The sequence below is a fragment of the Macaca nemestrina genome, chromosome 15 (assembly GCF_043159975.1).
Source record: "Macaca nemestrina isolate mMacNem1 chromosome 15, mMacNem.hap1, whole genome shotgun sequence".
NCBI classification, from domain to species: Eukaryota; Metazoa; Chordata; class Mammalia; order Primates; family Cercopithecidae; genus Macaca; species Macaca nemestrina.
This window is the reverse complement of record NC_092139.1, coordinates 59,570,220-59,589,261: the sequence shown is the minus strand read 5'-3', so window position 1 is coordinate 59,589,261 and position 19,042 is coordinate 59,570,220. Positions and strand designations below refer to the sequence as shown.

Here is a 19,042-nt window from a genome sequence, read left to right as displayed (position 1 = left end):
CAACCCTAGAGACAGATGCCTGGGCGGCAGCGGCTAAGTCTGACAGTTGGCCAGGCGGCCAAAGGACGGGAACTGGCAGCTCACCCCATCCCAGTTTCCACAGAGAACTGAGCCACCATGGTCCCTGCGCTGTTGGCGCAGGCCAAAAAGGAACTGACCCTGGGCTGGGCAGGCAGTGCACTTGGCGACCCTGAGGTCATCAGGTACCAGCCCCGCCAATCCCTGTCGGTGCCCAAGCTGCAGCTGCCACCTGAACGTGGGCAGCAACTGCTTGGCCACCCTCAGCATCGCAGATCCTGGGGCCAGATGCCTCAGTGGCAAAGCCAGATGACCAGCTCTGCAATCGATCAGTCAGCGCTATCAGCATCCAGGCAGAGTGCTCAGCATCTGGGTCAGGCTTCAGAGCAAGGGGAAAAGGAGCGGACCCTCAGGCCTGGCGGGCTGTGCTCTCTGCCGGCAACCCTGACGCCATCCAGCGGAGTTCTGCTTTCCCCCGCCAGCGCCTCAGCTGTTGCAGAAAACTGCAGAACTGCAAGTTGCACACGGGCAGAGAAGACGGAGCAACCCCCTGACCCTCAGTGCCCCTCACCCTATCTGCACACCTGCCACGCGGACCTGGGGCCACTGCCTGGGCGATCAAGTCAGGCAATCTGCACAGCAGCGGCACCAGGGTGGGAACCTGCTGCTTAATACCATGCCAGTTACCACGAAGAGCCCACCCCGGCAGCCCCTGTGTTATTGGAGGAGACCAAGTCAGAGCAGACCCACCAGTGGGCGGGTGATGCACATGACCCTGAGGACATCAGGTACCAGGCCTCCAGCCCCCGCTGGCATACGAGCCACTGCAAGTGACTGGACACCCCAGACCAGGCCCGTGCCCCCAGCAGCGCGGATCCTGAGCCCAGACGCCCAGGCAGCTAAGTCAGGCGATCGGCCCAGCCAGCAGCCCCTGTCTCATGCATGTGGATACAGATTGCTTAGTGCCAGGGCCCAGGATCCAGAGAGATGTCCAAGAGGAGCGGACCCTGAGGCCAGGTAGACTGTGCACTCGGGGACCCTGAGGACATCCAAGGGAAGCTCCGCCATCCCGCGCCAGTGCCAGATCTGCAGCTGCAAACCGCGCAGTCGGGCACTGGCACCGGTGAGAGCGGGTGGAGGAAGGAGCAGCTCCTGGCTCTCCATGCCTTTTCCACTACCGGACACTAGCCACACAGACTCCAGGGCCAGAGCCTCAGCGTGAAGCCAGGCTATCTGCGAAGCCACTCCGGTGGCCTCTAAGTGCCCTCGCCAGCACCCGATCTCCCTCCGTAGGAGGAGCGGGGCGGCCGCAAGGCCATACAAGTCCTACTCCTCAGGCCTGGCTGCCTGCGCGCCTAGGATCCTGGGGCCGCTGGGGAATGCCCAGGAGAACCCGCGAGCCCAGTGGCGCCCGCCTGGAGCTGCAGCCCCACCTGCCGGCGCGCGCAGCCAGGGAGCGGCTTCCGGGAGCCGGGCGGTCACCGCGGTGCAGGCGCGCGCCCAACGGCTTTGCGAGGCTCACTGGGTCTGAGAGGTCGGAGGCTGCGAGTGTCGCTGCTGACGGCTGTGGTGGACCCGGCTGGATCTCGGATTTTGGAGTACATCATAGACTTGGGATCGCAGACTGGGGGTTGGATCGTGGATTTGGGGTTGGATCGGGACTTGGGGTTGGATTTGGGGCTGGGTCGTCGGGGGCGGGTGGGGGGTGGTGAAAAGGTGACAGGGAGCTGCCCCCACTCAAGAGCCGGTCGGTGGTTGGCGGTCTGAGAAGAAGTCACTACCATGAAGTTTTTCGGCTTCGGGAGCCGCAGGGGCCAGAGGGTCCCGGGCTCCATAGACCACGTCTACACCGGTTCCGGGTACCGAATCCGGGACTCCGAACTGCAGAAGATCCACAAGGCTGCTGTCAAGGGCGACGCCGCGGAAGTGGAGCGCTGCCTGGCACGCAGGAGCGGCGACCTGGATGCCCTGGACAAGCAGCACAGGTAGCGGGGAGCGGGGGCTCAGTCCGGGGTGGGAGGGGGTCCCCAGGCCCGGCTTCCCCGCAGCCCCTGGACTGGGCCTTGGAGGGCGCCGGGCACCCTCCGAGCGGCGAAGCCAAGCGGACCCTCAGCTGTTTTCCATCCGACATAATTCCCTGGCTGGAGCAATTGGTGGAGAATTTGAGTGATTTAACTCACAAAGTTAAGCATATACGGTGTTGTTATTTTTAAGGAACACCTTTAAAACATGGTTTGTATACATTATAGGAGGTGCCTAATGAGAGAACTAATTCCTCTATCAAAAATACCGTGAGTGATTTTCAGTAGGCGAAAAGTTCTCAGATAAAACTGTCCGTTTTACATCCGTATCCACCTGTGTAGCTAGGTTCTTTACTGAAGGTTCTTAGAGAGCAACTTGGAAGTGGGAGGTGGGTTCTGTGTTCTTGAATGGAAAGGAACATTTTTCTCAAAATGTGAGCTCTTTCTCTGTTTGTCAGTTTTACATAGACCAAATGAAAATACCAAGGTTTTAACATTTTTATATGACACCTGCTGTCTTTCACTATTGTGATGACATTTTAAAAAATCTCATAATGGAGTAAAAAAACACTTGCTCCTCTAGATAGCAAAATGTGCTATTAATTTCTACAATTAATTGTTTGCGAACAGCTGAAAAGAGATGTATGGAACAGAATAGGAAACCCAGAATCACTGAAATTATGTAAGATATACGTAAGGATTGATGAGTAGGAAAGGATGAATTACTAATGAAAAAGTGCCTGTTGTTTGAAGAAAACTAATGAAATTTTATGTCACAAACATGAGTTCCTGATGGAATACAGACTGAAATGTTTACATGTGCAAATGAGTAAAGTACCAGAAGAAAATACAAATGCTTATTTTACGGGTACATTTTATGTTGACAAACGCCTTCCTAAGAATGACCTGGTAAGCAGACATTGTGAAGGTTGATTTAGCAAACTAAAAATTAAAACTATGTTTCAGAAAAAAAGTTAACAAAATAAAAGAGAGCTTACTAGAAAAATATTTAATATATTATATATATATTTTTTTCAGATGAAAAGTATGTTTTCATTTTATAGGGAATTCATTATATTCTTTTATTTTTTTTTTTAGTCAGAGTCTCGCTTCTTGGCCCAGGCTGGTGTCCAATGGCACAATCCTGGCTCACTGCAACCTCCACCTCCTGGATTCAAGCAATTCTCCTCCCTCAGCCTCCCAAGTAGCTGGGATTACAGGCAGGTGCAGGCACGCCTGGCTAATTTTTGTATTTTTAGTAGAGAGGGGCTTTCACCATGTTGGCCAGGCTGGTCTCGAACTCCTGACCTCGAGTGATCTGCCTGCCTCGGCCTCCCAAAATGCTGGGATTACAGGTGTGAGCCACTGCACCCAGCCTATATTGTTCATTATATATGATAAGATTTAGATATTACTGATATGTATACCATATATATTCCAGATATATGTTATATATATCAGTTATATATATACATTAGATGAAAAGTTATAATACACATTTGATGAAAAGTACATCTTCATTTTACAGGGAATTCTTTCAAATCAAATCATCAAACACTCTAAAAGTGGGCAAAGTACCTTTCCCCAGATCTACAAGTTACTTATGTATATAGGAAAAAATCCTTCTCATTTCTGGTATAAGAATTTAAAAGAGGAATCAAACAGTTTTCTATCCACAATATTTGTGAGGATGTTTTATACTGCTACTTAAAAGTTTAAGTTGCTGATTACTTTTCAAATAGATAATTTGGTGGTAAGTACTACATTTAAAAAATGTGCCCTTTACTCATCAATTCCATTATACTAAAATGCCCTTAGGAAATAAAGATACATGCACTTTAGTTTTCACGGAACTTATTTTAAAAAGAACCCAGAGAATGGATCCTATAAATAAATTTCAGTTGCATCCATAGGATGGAATAATATGTGACCATTGAAGGTGGCAATAGGTATAGAAGTAAGTTGATGTGTCAAGATGTATTTTGCTATAGCCAGCGAGGAAAAAAAAAATAGCTAAATTATACATACGCAAGCATACTATGGTCTTGTTTTAGAAAAAAAAAAAAAAAAAAAGTACCAAATTTGATAAAATTTGTAATTTCTGAGCATTTGCTTTTTTTTTTTTTTTTTTTTTTTTTTTTTTTTGGAGATGGAGTCTTGCTGTGTCACCCAGGCTGGAGTGCAGTGGCCCAATCTCGGCTCACTGCAAGCTCCCTCTCCCGGGTTCACGCCATTCTCCTGCCTCAGCCTCCCGAGTAGCTGGGAGTACTGGCGCCTGCCACCACACGCGACTAATTTTTTATATTTTTAGTAGAGACTGGGTTTCACCGTGTTAGCCAGGATGGTCTCGATCTCCTGACCTCGTGATCCACCCTTCTCGGCCTCCCAAAGTGCTGGAATTACAGGCGCGAGCCACCGCGCCCTGCGAGTATTTGCATTTTAAGTAAAGTTTTTTTTTCCTTTTTCTTATCTGTGATTGCTGCAGTGAGCATGTACAAAACTTCTAGTAAAAGTTTACTATTAATGGAATCATCCTTGGGAAGAGAGAAATATGAATCTTGCACTGATAAAAATAATTTCTCTCTTTCTACTTTTTATCATTATTGTGTGTATTGTTATCTTCTTTGAATGTTTAGCGTCTTCAGAAGTAAGAAGGGAATGTTTTTATCTGTGTTTCCAGATTTTATTATCTATATATTTTATTATGCACATGTTTTTCTTATATACTCATTCCATTTATTCAAACAATGATAGATTAATAATTTCATTTTAATTGTATTCTTTAAAAATAAAAAATAACACATATAAATAATTACTATTGCAAAAATATTGCTTTATAGGAGTTTATTTAAAAATAGTGAACTCCCCAGCTATATTTATCCATTATTTCATTCCATTTATGCATCAAGCATAACCTGAGTACCTGTTATGTAGCAGACATACTCTACTATCTCTCAGGACCCTTCTATCCTTAAAAACTTCATGTTTACCTGCCCTGCCTGCACAAGCTGAGAGATTTACAATAGGAATATTGGGACTTCATCTCCTTGAAACTTTATCTCCCACCTTTCAAACAAAAGCATTTCTGAAGTTAGAAAATGGTAGAAGATAACTTTGAACTGCCCTTTCAAAAGTTTATCAGTTTTAAATCCTAATATTAATCATTGGAAAGTCTTATTTACATATATTCTGTAAGTATAAGAATTGAATAAAATGAGCCATACAAATTCATTTGACTCATGAGTTTCCTTTGACTTCAAGTTGTTTGAAAATCAAAGAATTAATTTGTTTAAAAAATGCATGATTGTTATTTTGGTGCTCTTTCCCCATAGTCCTTTTAAGAACTGAAATGTATTTCAGTTTCCGTTACATGCCTGGAACTGCCCTAGTGCTGAGTTACCATATTCTACTTAATGTAAGGTCTCATGGATTGTGTGATGCTCCACTATTTTATATATCAATAAAATAATTTTTAAAATGCTACCAGTTAGAGTTATAATAAATCATGAATTATAAGTGGCATTCCAATGTCAGAGTTGTTAAAATGTGATCTACTCGTTAAGCCATTCTGCAAAGTAGGTATAATTGTGTCATTCTACCTAATTAAAATGCTTTTGTTAAGTAGTAGTAATACTAACAATTATAATATCTGGCCGGGTGCAGTGACTCACACCTGTAATCCCAAAACTTTGGGAGGCTGAGGTGAGAAGATTGTTTGATGCCAGGAGTTTGAGACCAGCCTGGGTAACAAAGTGAGGTTCTTACTCTACATTTTTAAATAAATAGCTGGGCATGCTGGTGCGCATCTGTTGTCCCAGCTACTCAGGAGACTGGGGATGGAGGATCACTTGAGCCCAGGAGTTCCAGGTATAGTTACATCATTGCACTCCAGCCTGGGCAAAAGAGTGAGACTTTGTCTCAAAAAACAAAAATCTTACAGTTATTGAGCTGTTGTAGGAACTATTCTAAATACTTCACATAACTTCTCATTTAAGCATCACGATGGTGTCCTATGAGATAGCTACTATTGTCATGTTTATTGATGAAGAAGTTGAGGCACAGAAAGGCTAAGCAATAATTGGTAAGTGACAGCGTTTAAAGTAGGACTCAAGCCCTAGTTGAATTGAATCTACAGACTGAGCTCTTTCTATTCAAATAGGCTGCTGTTGTCATTAAGGCAGTGAGCAATAAGAGCTAGTAAGTATTGCACTTTCTTAAAAAAAATTAAGTATTTGTTTTGAAGGCAGAGGAAAAACATGCTATTCAATTTTTACAATGACATGAATGATGGTATGTTTTGAGATGTTGCACTACCGTTTCCTAAAAAGTCCTCTTGCTCTTGTAGAACTGCTCTACATTTGGCCTGTGCCAGTGGCCATGAGAAAGTGGTAACTCTCCTGATCAACAGAAAGTGCCAGATTGATATCTGTGACAAAGAAAACAGAACGCCCTTGATACAGGTATATTAGAGCCAACTCTTTTAGCCTGACATGGATTTGATTTACATATATAGAATTAAAATGAATTGATCTCATTTAAATATAACTAGTTGGTGAAACCTGTGGAATGTGTATTTTGAATTCTTAGAATTTACAATCTGTTTCTTGGTCTAATACGGACAGGCTATCCATTGCCAGGAAGAGGCTTGTGCCGTTATTTTGCTGAAACATGGTGCCAATCCAAACCTTAAGGATATCTACGGCAACACTGCTCTCCATTATGCTGTGTACAGTGAGAGCACCTCACTGGCAGAAAAACTACTTTCCCATGGTGCAAATATTGAAGCACTGGACAAGGTATAGATCAATCAACTTTCTTTCAAAAATATTTGTTTTATCATTGACATAGGTAAGGGTCAATTTTTTTATATTTGGAAGCTCAACCATTCCCCGAATGCAAATGTAAGTTAAGTTATTTTGAAATAACTTAATTGCATAAGATTTTGTTTTAAATATTGATACTTTTAAAGAAGCATTCAAGGGCACAGCTTTATAAAATGCACTTTGGAAAATATTTGCAAATTTGTTAAAGGTAAAACCTTTTCAACTTTTTTTCTATGCAGGGTTTTTTTATTTTTTTCCTTAATTAGTGTAAAACAACACAGGAAAGAAAATATGCCCTGGAAATAGGCTTTATTTTAAAACTCAAACAAAACTAAAGCAACTTACAATAAATGGACATGTTGCTGCTGCTGCTAATTTTCTTAAAAACTGACATATCATTTCTCAGGGAAAAATGGGAAGGGAAAAGGAGAGCAATCAGAAATATGCAAGTCACTTGGAAATCAGGTAATGAAGGAAAATACGAGGAAGAGTTGTTGTTATTGTTGTTGTTTTTAGTTTGTCGTTCTTCTAGTTGATGTGTTGAGACAAGGTGCTCTTTAGCTTTGGGTCTAATAATTTTTGGTTTGAAAAAGAGAGTGAGGGAGTTGAAACTTGCCTAGAGATTAATTTTAGGAGGGCTCTGAGGAAACCAGATTGGCAGTGAATATGTGGTGACGAAGTGAGAAAAACTTCAGCCGAAGCTGGAACAAATTACTAACTGACTTGTTGCCCATCCTGGCAGAAACTGCCACTTAGATAAGAGTCTAAAGACTCCTCTCAAATCTAGAATGTCTTGGTGGAAAAGTGGGAGATAAGGAGCTTATAAATAGCAAAATCAAGTGGGATTTTGAGTTTACTTGTCCCTGTTCTAGCCATACCCAGGAAAATTAACTGGAGTTTTAATAAATGACTCTATCTCTTACCCTTTTATCTTTTTGGTCACATCTCTGACTGATAAAGGGCATTAGCCATGTGGGTGAGAGATCTGACTGAAGTGATTGTCTGCTGCACTAATTCTCAGATTTGGGCATTACAGTAACCTGAGGACATTTTGTTAAAAATCTACAACCATAGTCTTTCCCCTGAAGATTTTGATGTAATAGACCTAATAAGGCCTGAACATGTTTAAAAATGTTTACTTGAAGCTGGGCACAGTGGCATGTTCCTGTAGTTCCAGCTTGAGTCTAAGAGTTTGAATCCAGCTTGAGCAACATAGTGAGACTCTTGTCTCTAACAACAATTCTAGCAAAAGGAAAAAAAAAAAAAAACCCAATTAAAAAAACCTTCAAGGTTCGGATACACTCCTGATTAAGAATCCCAGAATAGATAAGTGCAATATATAAATTTCTGTATCTCAAAAATGTAAGAAATCTCTAGAAGACTTGGCATTTGATAGGTGCCACATCCTTCAAAGTTCTTCTGTTTGATGATATTACCCTGACTTATCTGTCTTTCTCTACATCTGTGACTGGGAAGTGAAAGGAAATATTATTGGCAACATCTCTCAGATGACAGAATAACACCATTCCTTCCATCCACGAATCATTCACTACCATTCAGAGAGTCTTTAGAAATTTGCTTATGGGTAATCTTTCAATAAGTAGGGGCTGACCCTGTCAGGATTTGTTGTCCCTTAGTCACCATGCAGGTGATTATGTGTCAACAAATTTTCATTACAAGTTGGGCTTTCTCAATTAGAATAGTAGCAAATCCAAAACTCTTTTTTTTAGTTGAAGTTGTATTATGAACTATCTCAATATGTTTGTTAGTTGTATAGAGCTTTATCATAACCAAAATGGCAGTTTTAAACACTGAAATCCATGAAGCTAATAAGAATACAAATAGGAATTCTTTTAATAATTTAGTTTTAGCAGTCCTATGAACCAATGATTTATTTGGTTAACAATCTGGGAAAATTATATACAAACATATTTTAAATGAATAAATGTTAGAAAAATTCTTGAAGCAGGTATTATGAGTCTTTTTAGCAATTTTTATTATATACGAGTGCCTCATATTTTGGTAAAACATATGATACTAGAGAAAGAAAATACTTTACATGCAAATACTTGGATTATACACAACCATTTCATAACGCATTTATAGTAAATATAAAAAAGCAAGGGCTATATTCTAATGTGGTACACAGATTTATTTGCCTCTATAAGTTGTATCAACATGTAAAATTTAGAAGACTTGTGTAGAAATCTGGACTTCAGGCTTATCCTAAAAAGTCAAATCTGGTGTCTCCTGAGTTTCTATCACTGTTTGGTCTGCTGTGCAGAGATTGCCCCTTTATAGAAGGCATGTATTCTCCAGTTTGCTATTGTGCCCACCTCAGTACTTCCCTTACTCTGGTAATCTTCCTTTGTCCTTGTAAGTATTTGAGTTTACAACTCCTATGTTATAGTATATTTTGATGAAGATTTCAAGATTTTGAAGTCAGTGTGTAGATTTGTTTGTAATATATAGTCTATGGAGTATGTAAATTCCTCTGTTATGGAGTTGAATTTTAGAATTTAGAAGTTTTAAAAACTCCTTTTCTTTATATATACCAGAAATAATTATCTGCCCATAAGAATGCCTAGAAGCCTTTTAAGGTTATTGCTGGTTATAGTTGGATAATTTATGAATATTGCAGATATTATATCTTTGTCCTCAGCACCCTCCTTTAAAAATGCAAGTGACTTACTGGTTTTATTATGCCAGAAATAATTCATATGGATCAGTATGAGAACTTTTATTGATAAGCCATTATGCTGTTATTTCAGATTTATATTTTGCCTAAAATGAAAAATAATTTTAAATAGCCATTTAAGTGGAAGCCAATAAAAATGGATTTAAAAAGTAGAGCTGCATTAGTGTCCTGGGATTACCATTATAATTGAGAATAGTATTTCTTACTGAGCTTTGGTTTTTCAAATATTTGTTCTTAAGTTTTTTAAACCTGTCTCTCTTACACAGAACATACTGAGCTTTCTAACAGTAAAGATAAAAATCTATTCTCTTGTATTAGGAAAAAAACCATGGACTATTTATAAGGCAAATAAGTGCATTTGAAGCCAATCTCTCTTAATTCAGAGTTCATTTCCATAGTGACCCCTTTGGAGCAGGAGTGCCTGACATTGGCGTATGGCATCCTGACACCACTGATAGAAGTGAATCAAGCAAGTTTGTACCACCCAGAGGAATCCTCCACCTGTATTGGGAAGCTCTGGCAACTGTTTCTCTGAAACTCTTAATTCCTTAAATGTTAATATTTGCCACAAATAGTATTGTGAAATGGGGATTAGGTAAAATTCAAGAGAGTTCTTGATTATTGGATGTAAGATACAATTTTGTAATACTTCGCAAATGCAGAAGGTCATGGAGTCTTTCTCTTGGGGTATTATACTTCTGCTAAAGCAAATATTCTTTGGAATATAGTTTAAGAAACACTGCTTTAGAGATAATAATTTAGTTCATTAATTTATGTAAAAAACTTAAAATATTTGCTACTATGTCTTAGGGTTTTGGGGCTATAGAGACAAAAGATACAGCCCTTGCCCTCAAGAAGCTCTTGGTTTCAGAGGGAAACAATGAAATGATTACAATGTAGCATGCTAAGTGCTGTGACCAAAGCAAGGATTCTTGGGACTGGTAAATGTTTACAGTGAACTTTGGCAATGACCACAGTTAATCCCGGGAGACAGAGGAGGGTTGTTTGCAAGGCAAAGAGCAGCACATCAGAAAGCGCAGAGGAGTGAGAAGGAGGGGACTGCTTTTCATTTACTTCCTTTCTATATTGTATGTTGAAGTTCAAAGAATCCTAGAGAAGATTTTCAGTTCAGTTCATAAATATGTAATTTTGTGAATTATTAATTTTTTCTGCTGTCTTATAGGACGATAATACCCCACTTCTATTCGCTATTATTTGCAAGAAAGAGAAAATGGTGGAATTTCTATTGAGAAACAAAGCAAGTGTACATGCCGTTGATAGGCTGAGACGGTACAGTAGTTCTTTTTTAAAAAATAAAAGCCTGCGTATTCTAGAGGGGTAATAGTCACTCAAGTCAGAAATATTAATAAGATTAGTGTAATTATTGGCATACAGTGAAAAATGTCACCACAAATAATCAGGTAGACCACAAATATTTAGACTGAGTCACATAAAGAACAGTATATAGTAGGATTAATCTTCTCTTATGAGATTTGTTATTTATAATCGGATGTTTTTGTTACTGTAATCTTTTATTAGCTAAAGGGTTTTGTATTAGTTTTATTAATTTTTTTTTTTTGAGATGGAGTCTAGCTCTGTTGCCAGGCTGGAGTGCAGTGGTGTGATCTTGGCTCACTGCAACCTCCACCTCCCAGGTTCAAGCGATTCTCCTGCCTCAGCCTCCCAAGTAGCTGGAACTTCAGGTGTGCGCCACCATGCCCAGCTAATTTTTGTATTTTTAGTAAAGACGGGATTTCACCATGTTGGCCAGGATGGTCTCGATCTCTTGAGCTCATGATCTGTTCTCCTTGACTTCCCAGAGTGCTGGGATTACGGGCAAGAGTCACTGCACCTGACAGTATTTTTTAATTTTTAAAATGTGGACTTTTAGTTTATGACTACTGCTATTGTCATTATTATTATTGTTGTTGTTGTTGTTTTCAGCCCGCAGATAACTCTTATCTGACCCCTAGCTGATTACAATTACAATATATCAGAGTAGGAAAGCAATGGGGAAATCTTCATGTAAATCTTTGCCTACTTTAGATGACTGACCTCAGCACAGTTTCTTGGCCATCAAAGGACTATAAATTAGCAACTTGTATTATGTCACACGCCAGTGGGACAAGAGGCTTCCCTGCTGTCCGTTTCTTTTAGCCTTGGTGATAATTTACAAAGATGAACGCTTGAGCACCCTAGATGCTTATAGACCCAAGCTAGTACATGCAAATGGTTATTACGTCTACACTGACAGATGGATATGAAATTGGTAAAGTGTCTCAAACTAACTGTTTATAAAAGTCTTTATTAAAGTTCTTGAGTGGAGTTATTTCTTTGTTATTTTAGAACGGCCCTCATGCTTGCTGTGCAGTATGACTCACCAGGTATTGTCAACATCCTTCTTAAGCAAAATATTAATGTCTTCACTCAAGACATGTGTGGACGAGATGCAGAAGATTACGCTGCTTCTCATCATTTGACAAAGTAAGTGTGTATGTCAAAAGACCAGTTGATACTAAATTGAAGTTTAAAATAATTGCAACTACTCTATCTTATATAATTAGATAAGAGTTCATAGTTTGGTTCAGATGGTTTGAAATAGCAATGAGTTAGTCTACTTTTAGCCAGAAATCAAGCAGCAGTCTAGGTTAATTCAAAGTAGAGTGCAAGATTTTTTCAGGATTTTTAACACCTTTATTCCCAGTGACCTCAGTGTTGTCCATTTTATTCTAAGTATAATCCCCATGCATGGGATAAAAAGAGCCACATCTTTGATTTCTTTTCCTTTCCTTTCTTTCTTTTTTTATTTTTCTTTTTCTATTCTTCTTCTTCTTATTATTATTATTATTATTATTATTATTATTATTTTGTAGAGACAAGGTCTCACTTTGTTGCCCTGGCTGGTCTCGAACTCCTGAGCTCAAGTAATCCTCCTGCCTCGGCCTTTCAAAATGCTAGCCACCATGCCTGGCCTGACTTTTCTAATTAGTTATTGGGTCTTGAAATGTCCAATTTAGCAGAAAATCTTGTATTGTCCCCTCGGGCTGTCTCCTGTGTCTTCCTTCTTTGAATTTTCCAAGAAGGTTAGGGGTTCCCTAAGTTCAAGGAAGACAATCTTTCTTTACAAGTCAGAAGAATGAGAAAAAAGGCCGTTCTGATCATTCTGTTGTTTCCATGGACTCGCTTGCTGTTTTGCTGCCATTGTAACCCATCCTGCAATCTGATAATGACTGACCTTTGCCACCAGGTTGCCTTCACTGATGCAGACCCCCTAGTTTTCATGGTGATTCGTATATAGAGTTCAAAGCTATGGTGTTTATTAGTTTATGTACTTATGGTCAGTCGTTGTTCCCAGCACCCTGCTCTGCCAGCTGGGCCTCCTAGCTTTACCCACACAAATACTGAGAAAGTTGATGCTTGCCCTACACTAAAAATCTTATTTGGAGCCCACCTCTTAGCTAGACTTAGCCTAGGCCTTCACGGTATGTTATCCTTTGAAAGCCATGTTTGTCTTTTCTTTAACCACTATTAGTTGGGATTGTTCTCCACAGTCAGGGATGTTCAAACAATGTTGCAGGGAGATCAGAGTTCCCTTTCCCTTTTGCTATCAGATATGTACCTTGAGGCTTTTTATATCCTGTGTAGAAGCTTTGGTTAGATAGCAGAAGATTCCATGTTATCTTTCCAGCAAGTAGTGGGATCAAACTTGCGGTTGGCCCCTCTAGCAATGTGTCTCTATAATCATGAAAATCTCTTGGGCTACTCGCAGCTCTTCCTCAAGTTTTAAACATATTTTAAAATTCCACCTCACAGGAAGTCATTCAATAAAATTCTCAGAATCTAAAGTAAGTGAGTTGGATTTACCAGAGCTAAGCCTCATCCATGACTCATGAGTATTTGTGTATCAAACAGGACTTTGTGCTTGTTTCCACAGCCCATATTTTAAAATTGGATCAATACAGAGCAGATAAGCATGGCTGCTGCCTGGGGATGGCACACAGATTCAGAAAGCATTCCATATTTTGCATAGTCCCAGGAAGGTCATTTGACTGTTTGTTGAATAGCTCCTAGGAAGCAGTGTGAGTGTAACCAAAACAGGAGACCCCCCAATATTGAAATTGTGATTATCACTATGAAAATATTGATGTCCAGTGATCTCTGAAAGGAGAACAGAGCTGAGTAATATTTAGGGGATGTTACATGTTGTTAGTACATGTCTTGGAAATGAAAAAATGTCCACTTGCCTTTCCTTCATGGAACCGAAAAACAATCACAGCAGGGTTCTGTCTTGTCTGTTAGTTGGAGAGGACCATGGAGATCCAGCATCCTGGCATGGATCTGCTGGCTCAGAGTTTGAGGAGGTAGAGAAGGAGTGGTAGTTGTCCAAGCCGGGTTTTGACACCTATTAGTTTTCTGCCCTTGGTGTGATTGATGAACTCAGTGATGGGAGACAATTAGGTAATCCATTTTAATGAGTATATATATATATGTATATGTGTGTGTGTGTGTGTGTATATATATATATATATAAATTTTGCAGTAAGTTATGAATTAGGTAAGATTCCCTGAATTACAAGCCACAATGAATACAACTAATAACCAAAATTAGCACTAAATAACATCTTCTGAATACTGCAATATTTGAATATTAGAACCTACACCAAGCTTTATTTGGGATTCCAAAATGGTTTCAGGAATCAAGTTCAAGAAGAAATTATTCCATTGCTTTACTATTTCTCTGAACATTTAAACACGTAATCTCATTACATCTTCCTAAGGTAGCAGAGTCCTTATTTTTTAGAAGAAACCATGGCGCCTATGAGAAGCAACTTGTCTGAAAAGAAAATACCTATTGGTTACAGAGCGAGGATGTATTCTGAGTGCAGGACACTTTGCATGATGTCCAGCTAACTAGAGTTAATTTACTGAGCTGTCCTCCCTCCATTTATGAGTACTTCCCTTTCTTTTATTCTTTAATTATAAGCTTTATAAGCTTGTAAGTTTTAAAAATTTGAAGTGTATGGGATATTAAAATTCTGATATTAGGTCTGATATTGCCTTAAATGGTTTTAGAATTTAATATGTTTGGTAAATATTTTTTATTTCAGTGTTAAAATAACAACTTTATTTATTACTTTTGTATACATAGAATTAAACAACAAATTTTGGAACATAAAAAGAAGATACTTAAATATGACAAACCAGGTAAGACTTCTGATAGTGAATTTCTTATTTCTCTTGGTGGTCCTGCTCTTGATAAGAAAATGAAAAGTAACATGTAAGATTAAGGTAGTGTTAATCAAAAAAGACCAGTTTAAAAATATGTGTAAATTGAATGTGTATATATGTATATACATATGTAAACTAATTTTTAAAATTTAACTACTTTGAAATTCAGATTTATTTAAGAAGGTAGTTGTAGCTCATTTACAATCTCAAACATTATAGTCTGAAAAAAGTCATTTATGATCCCTAAAATCCTATATAATGTTTTTGCATGAATAAGAAAAAGATTTTTAACTTAGTATGTTGTATGTTTCCTCTCTAGTCACATTATAACCAATTGGACTTGTTATACGAATGGATCTTCTATTTCAGTTTTATAATAAATTGTTTATATTTAGTAAATAAAGAATTACAGTTGACCCATGAATAATGTAGGGGTGAGGGACTCTGATCCCTGTGCAGTTGAAAATCTGAGTATAACTTTTGATTACTTCACTTTAGCTACTAATAGCCCACTAGTGGCTGGAAGCCTTCCTGATAACATAAAACAGCTGATGAACACTATTTTGTTTTTGCCGCATTATTATATTCTGTGTTCAGACAATAAAGTAAGCCAGAGAATTGAAGCTGTTAGAAAGAAAATCATCAGGAAAGATATATTGACTTTTCATAAAGCATCAGTAGATGCTGACAAAGGTCTTCATGATCTTCAGGTTGATTAGCCTGAGGTGGAAGAGGAGAGGTGGATCTTGCTGTGTCTGGGTTGCATAGGCAGAAGAAAATCTGCATATAAGTGAATCCCCGCTGTTCAAGGGCAAACTGTATTACATATTGATGTGTGTCACTAAGAAAGTAACTATCTTTAGAACCAGGAACTCAGCAATCCCTTTCTGGTACCATAAATAAATGGCAATAAGAACTGTAGAACTGCCGGGCGCGGTGGCTCACGCCTGTAATCCCAGCACTTTGGGAGGCCGATGCGGGCGGATCACAAGGTCAGGAGATCGAGACCACGGTGAAACCCCATCTCTACTAAAAATGCAAAAAATTAGCGGGGCGCGGTGGCGGGCGCCTGTAGTCCCAGCTACTCAGGAGGCTGAGGCAGGAGAATGGCATGAACCCGGGAGGCGGAGCTTGCAGTGAGCCGAGATCGCGCCACTGCACTCCAGCCTGGGCTACAGAGCCAGACTCCATCTCAAAAAAAAAAAAAAAAAAAAAAAAAAGAACTGTAGAACTGAACCAGCGTGCACCCATACAAATAGGAGACTATTTTTTGAAGACAGCTACTGCACACAGAAGACAGAAAAGCAATTCCTTCATGAGAAGTACAAATTATATTACATATTCCTACACAAGCAAAATGGTTTTATCTGTCATAGTTTACACACACACAGTTTACAAGCACATACACACACACGTTCACACGTGTACACACAAACACAAAGTTAGTCCTGCTAATTCTTAATGACCAAATCCAACTGTTCACAGGGAGCGGTGGATAACACATCCTACAGTTTGGATGCAATTCTTTCATCTTTTTGACCTGTTTTGTGATGAACTGCTTTTAATGGATGAACCATGTTTTCAGTTTTAGGAGAAACACAGAAAAAGATTAGAAGCAAGTAAACAGGACTCTATGATCAGTAGTAGACTATTATAGTACATTCTCAATAGTACTATGTTTTTCTCCAGTTATACAATTTACTTGAATGATGCACAATTAATCAATTATTAGTATTATAGGAGATGGGGTCTCTCTATGTTGCCTTGGCTAGAATACTGTGTCTATTCATTGGTGTATTCATAGCTCACTGTAGCCTTGAACTCCTGGGCTCAAGCAGTCCTCCTACCTCATCCTCCTGAGTAGCTGGGACTACAGTTTTTTGTGGTTACATCTGGCCTGATACACAATTATTTATTTATTTATTTATTTTTGATACACGGTCTCCCTCTGTTGCCAGTACTGGAGTGCAGTGGTGCCATCTTGGCTCACTGCAACTTCTGCTTCTTGGCCTTAAGTGATCCTTTCACCTTTTACCTTAGCCTCCCAAGTAGCTGGGACTACAGGCATGCACCACCACACTTGGCTAATTTTCTTTTTAAGGTTCTTTGTTGTTGTTGTTTGTTTATTTGTTTAATAGATTAGGTCTCACTCTATTGCCCAGGCTGGTCTGGAACTTCTGGACTCAAGTGATCCTCCTGCCTCAGCCTCCCAAAATGCTGGGATTTACAAGTGTGAGCCACTGCACCTGGCCTGCACAATTATTATAAAAAGAAATTAAGCCCAGTTGAGTTGCAGAAAATTGACCACCTTTTCATTTTTTTCTAGAAACATTCATATTGTAGAACATATTGTCAATCACCTAGATTCTCTATTTTTTCTTCAGTTAAAATAGGATTGCTGCTTATTTCACATTATTTTCTGACATTATCATTTCATTTATTCCTTTTATGGCTTTATTCGATTGGATAGATATAGAAATATAAGACTCTCCAAGGTGAATATCAAGGGAAAAAAAGAAAAGAAAAACAGATTAGGGAAAGCTATTCTGTGAAATAACCACCTGATTATAGTTACATATATCATATCAACTTCATAAAAACCTTACACAATGCATTTGTGTCAAGGTTCCCCAAGACCACCCCCAGGTTTGGTGGTTCACTAGAAAGACTCACAGGACTCAGCAAATAGTCATACTCAGATCTTTACTTGATTACAAGAAAGGGGACAAGCAGAATTAGTAGAGGAAAAATGTGCACGTGTCAAGGCTGGAGGAAACCAGGCACAAGCTTCCAGGAGTTCTCTCCTGTGGAGTTCCCAGGATCTGCTTCATTCTCCCAGGCTCACATTTTGACAACATATGTGCAGTGATATCTACCAGTACCAGAGTCTCATTAGAGACTAAGTACCCAAGTGTTTCTATGGAGGTTACTCTCCCTGACATGTACCCCAATTCCAGACTCCTAGAAGGAAAGCAGCTATTCAGAGTAACCACACTGTTTCTATAAACACTTTAGACACAGTGAACCACTCTCCTTAGGGAATGGTGGAAGCCCTCCCAATTCCAATTTCCTAAACACCAGTCAAGGGCCAGACTTGCGTGCAGGCCTTTCTAAGGATGGCAGTCTCTTGCCTGCTATATGAAATCTTCTCTGCACAACACTTATAGTCCCAACTTAACTTTTGGTGTTGTTTTACATTTTCATTTTAATAACACATAATATTATAAGATAAGGTAAATTGGTAGTAATTTCTTTTGTATGATCCATCTTAAGTTGCAATGCTGGTTACTTTTTTGACTTTTGGTGACAAACAGGTATTTGTATATAAGTTACCATAGCAGTGTTAGGTAATGATAATCTGTCCTTTTTATCTTATTAGCCTTTCAGTAAAATTGTGAAATTAAATAAGCATAATAATTTCTGAGTTAAAATTATAATAAAATTGTCTTTTTTTTGGATGACATGGATAATCTAGTTTTCATATTGTGCTAAATCCCTGTTTAGAAGTATGAAACGAGATAAAATATTCAATCATATTAATCAATATCGTCTTGCCTAAGCATGCAATTAACTTATTTTATATATTTTATATACTTCACTTTGAGAAATAATGACCACACTGTGTTATTCTGATCCCTAATGATCTCTAATTTTTAGGGTCACCAAGTCTTGCTTAAATATACCATAATAACAGGTTCAGTGAATATTTTTCATTTTTTATTATTGATTTATTTTTTTTGAGACACAGTTTTGCTCTTGCTACCCAGGCTGCCGTGCAATGACACAATCTCAGCTCGCTGCAACCTCGACCTCCCAAGTTCAAGCAATTCCCCTGCCTCAGCCTCCCAATTACCTGGGACGACAGGCATGCACTACCATGCCTGGCTAATTTTTTGTATTTAGTAGAAATAGGATTTCACCATGTTGGTCAGGGTGGTCTTGAACTCCTGACCTCAAGTGATCCACCCACCTCGGCCTCCCAAAGTGCTGGGATTGCAGGCATGAGCCACTGACCCTGGCCATCGTTTTATTTATTTATTTATTTATTTATTTATTTATTTATTTTAAATTTTGTTCTGGAGATCCTGGGATGCATAGACAGTGAATATCTTTTTTATTTTTTTTTTTAATTTTTTTGAGATGGAGTCTCACTCTGTCTTCCAGGCTGGAGTGCAGTGGTATGATCTCAGTTAACTGCAACCACCGCCTTCTAGGCTCAAGCGATTCTCCTGCCTCAGCCCCCCGAGTAGCTG

The 19,042-nt window shown here is 39.4% G+C and overlaps 1 protein-coding gene and 1 non-coding gene across 2 annotated transcripts in view; both read left to right on the top strand.

Annotated features, from left to right (window-relative positions):
* Positions 1 to 1,711: 1,711 nt before the first annotated feature.
* Positions 1,712 to 19,042, top strand: part of LOC105467674 (putative ankyrin repeat domain-containing protein 20A2) — a 67,740-nt gene continuing 50,409 nt past the window's right edge. Inside the window, exons 1-6 of the mRNA XM_071079779.1 lie at positions 1,712 to 2,003; positions 6,385 to 6,499; positions 6,662 to 6,835; positions 10,744 to 10,850; positions 11,907 to 12,044; positions 14,710 to 14,765. Coding sequence (XP_070935880.1) covers positions 1,801 to 2,003; positions 6,385 to 6,499; positions 6,662 to 6,835; positions 10,744 to 10,850; positions 11,907 to 12,044; positions 14,710 to 14,765 — 793 coding nt within the window. The 5' untranslated portion in view covers positions 1,712 to 1,800. The remainder of the gene's footprint in view (positions 2,004 to 6,384; positions 6,500 to 6,661; positions 6,836 to 10,743; positions 10,851 to 11,906; positions 12,045 to 14,709; positions 14,766 to 19,042) is intronic.
* LOC139359001 (U6 spliceosomal RNA) lies at positions 13,479 to 13,585 on the top strand. The gene has a single exon (XR_011614504.1). It is a non-coding gene; the product is annotated as a U6 spliceosomal RNA (small nuclear RNA).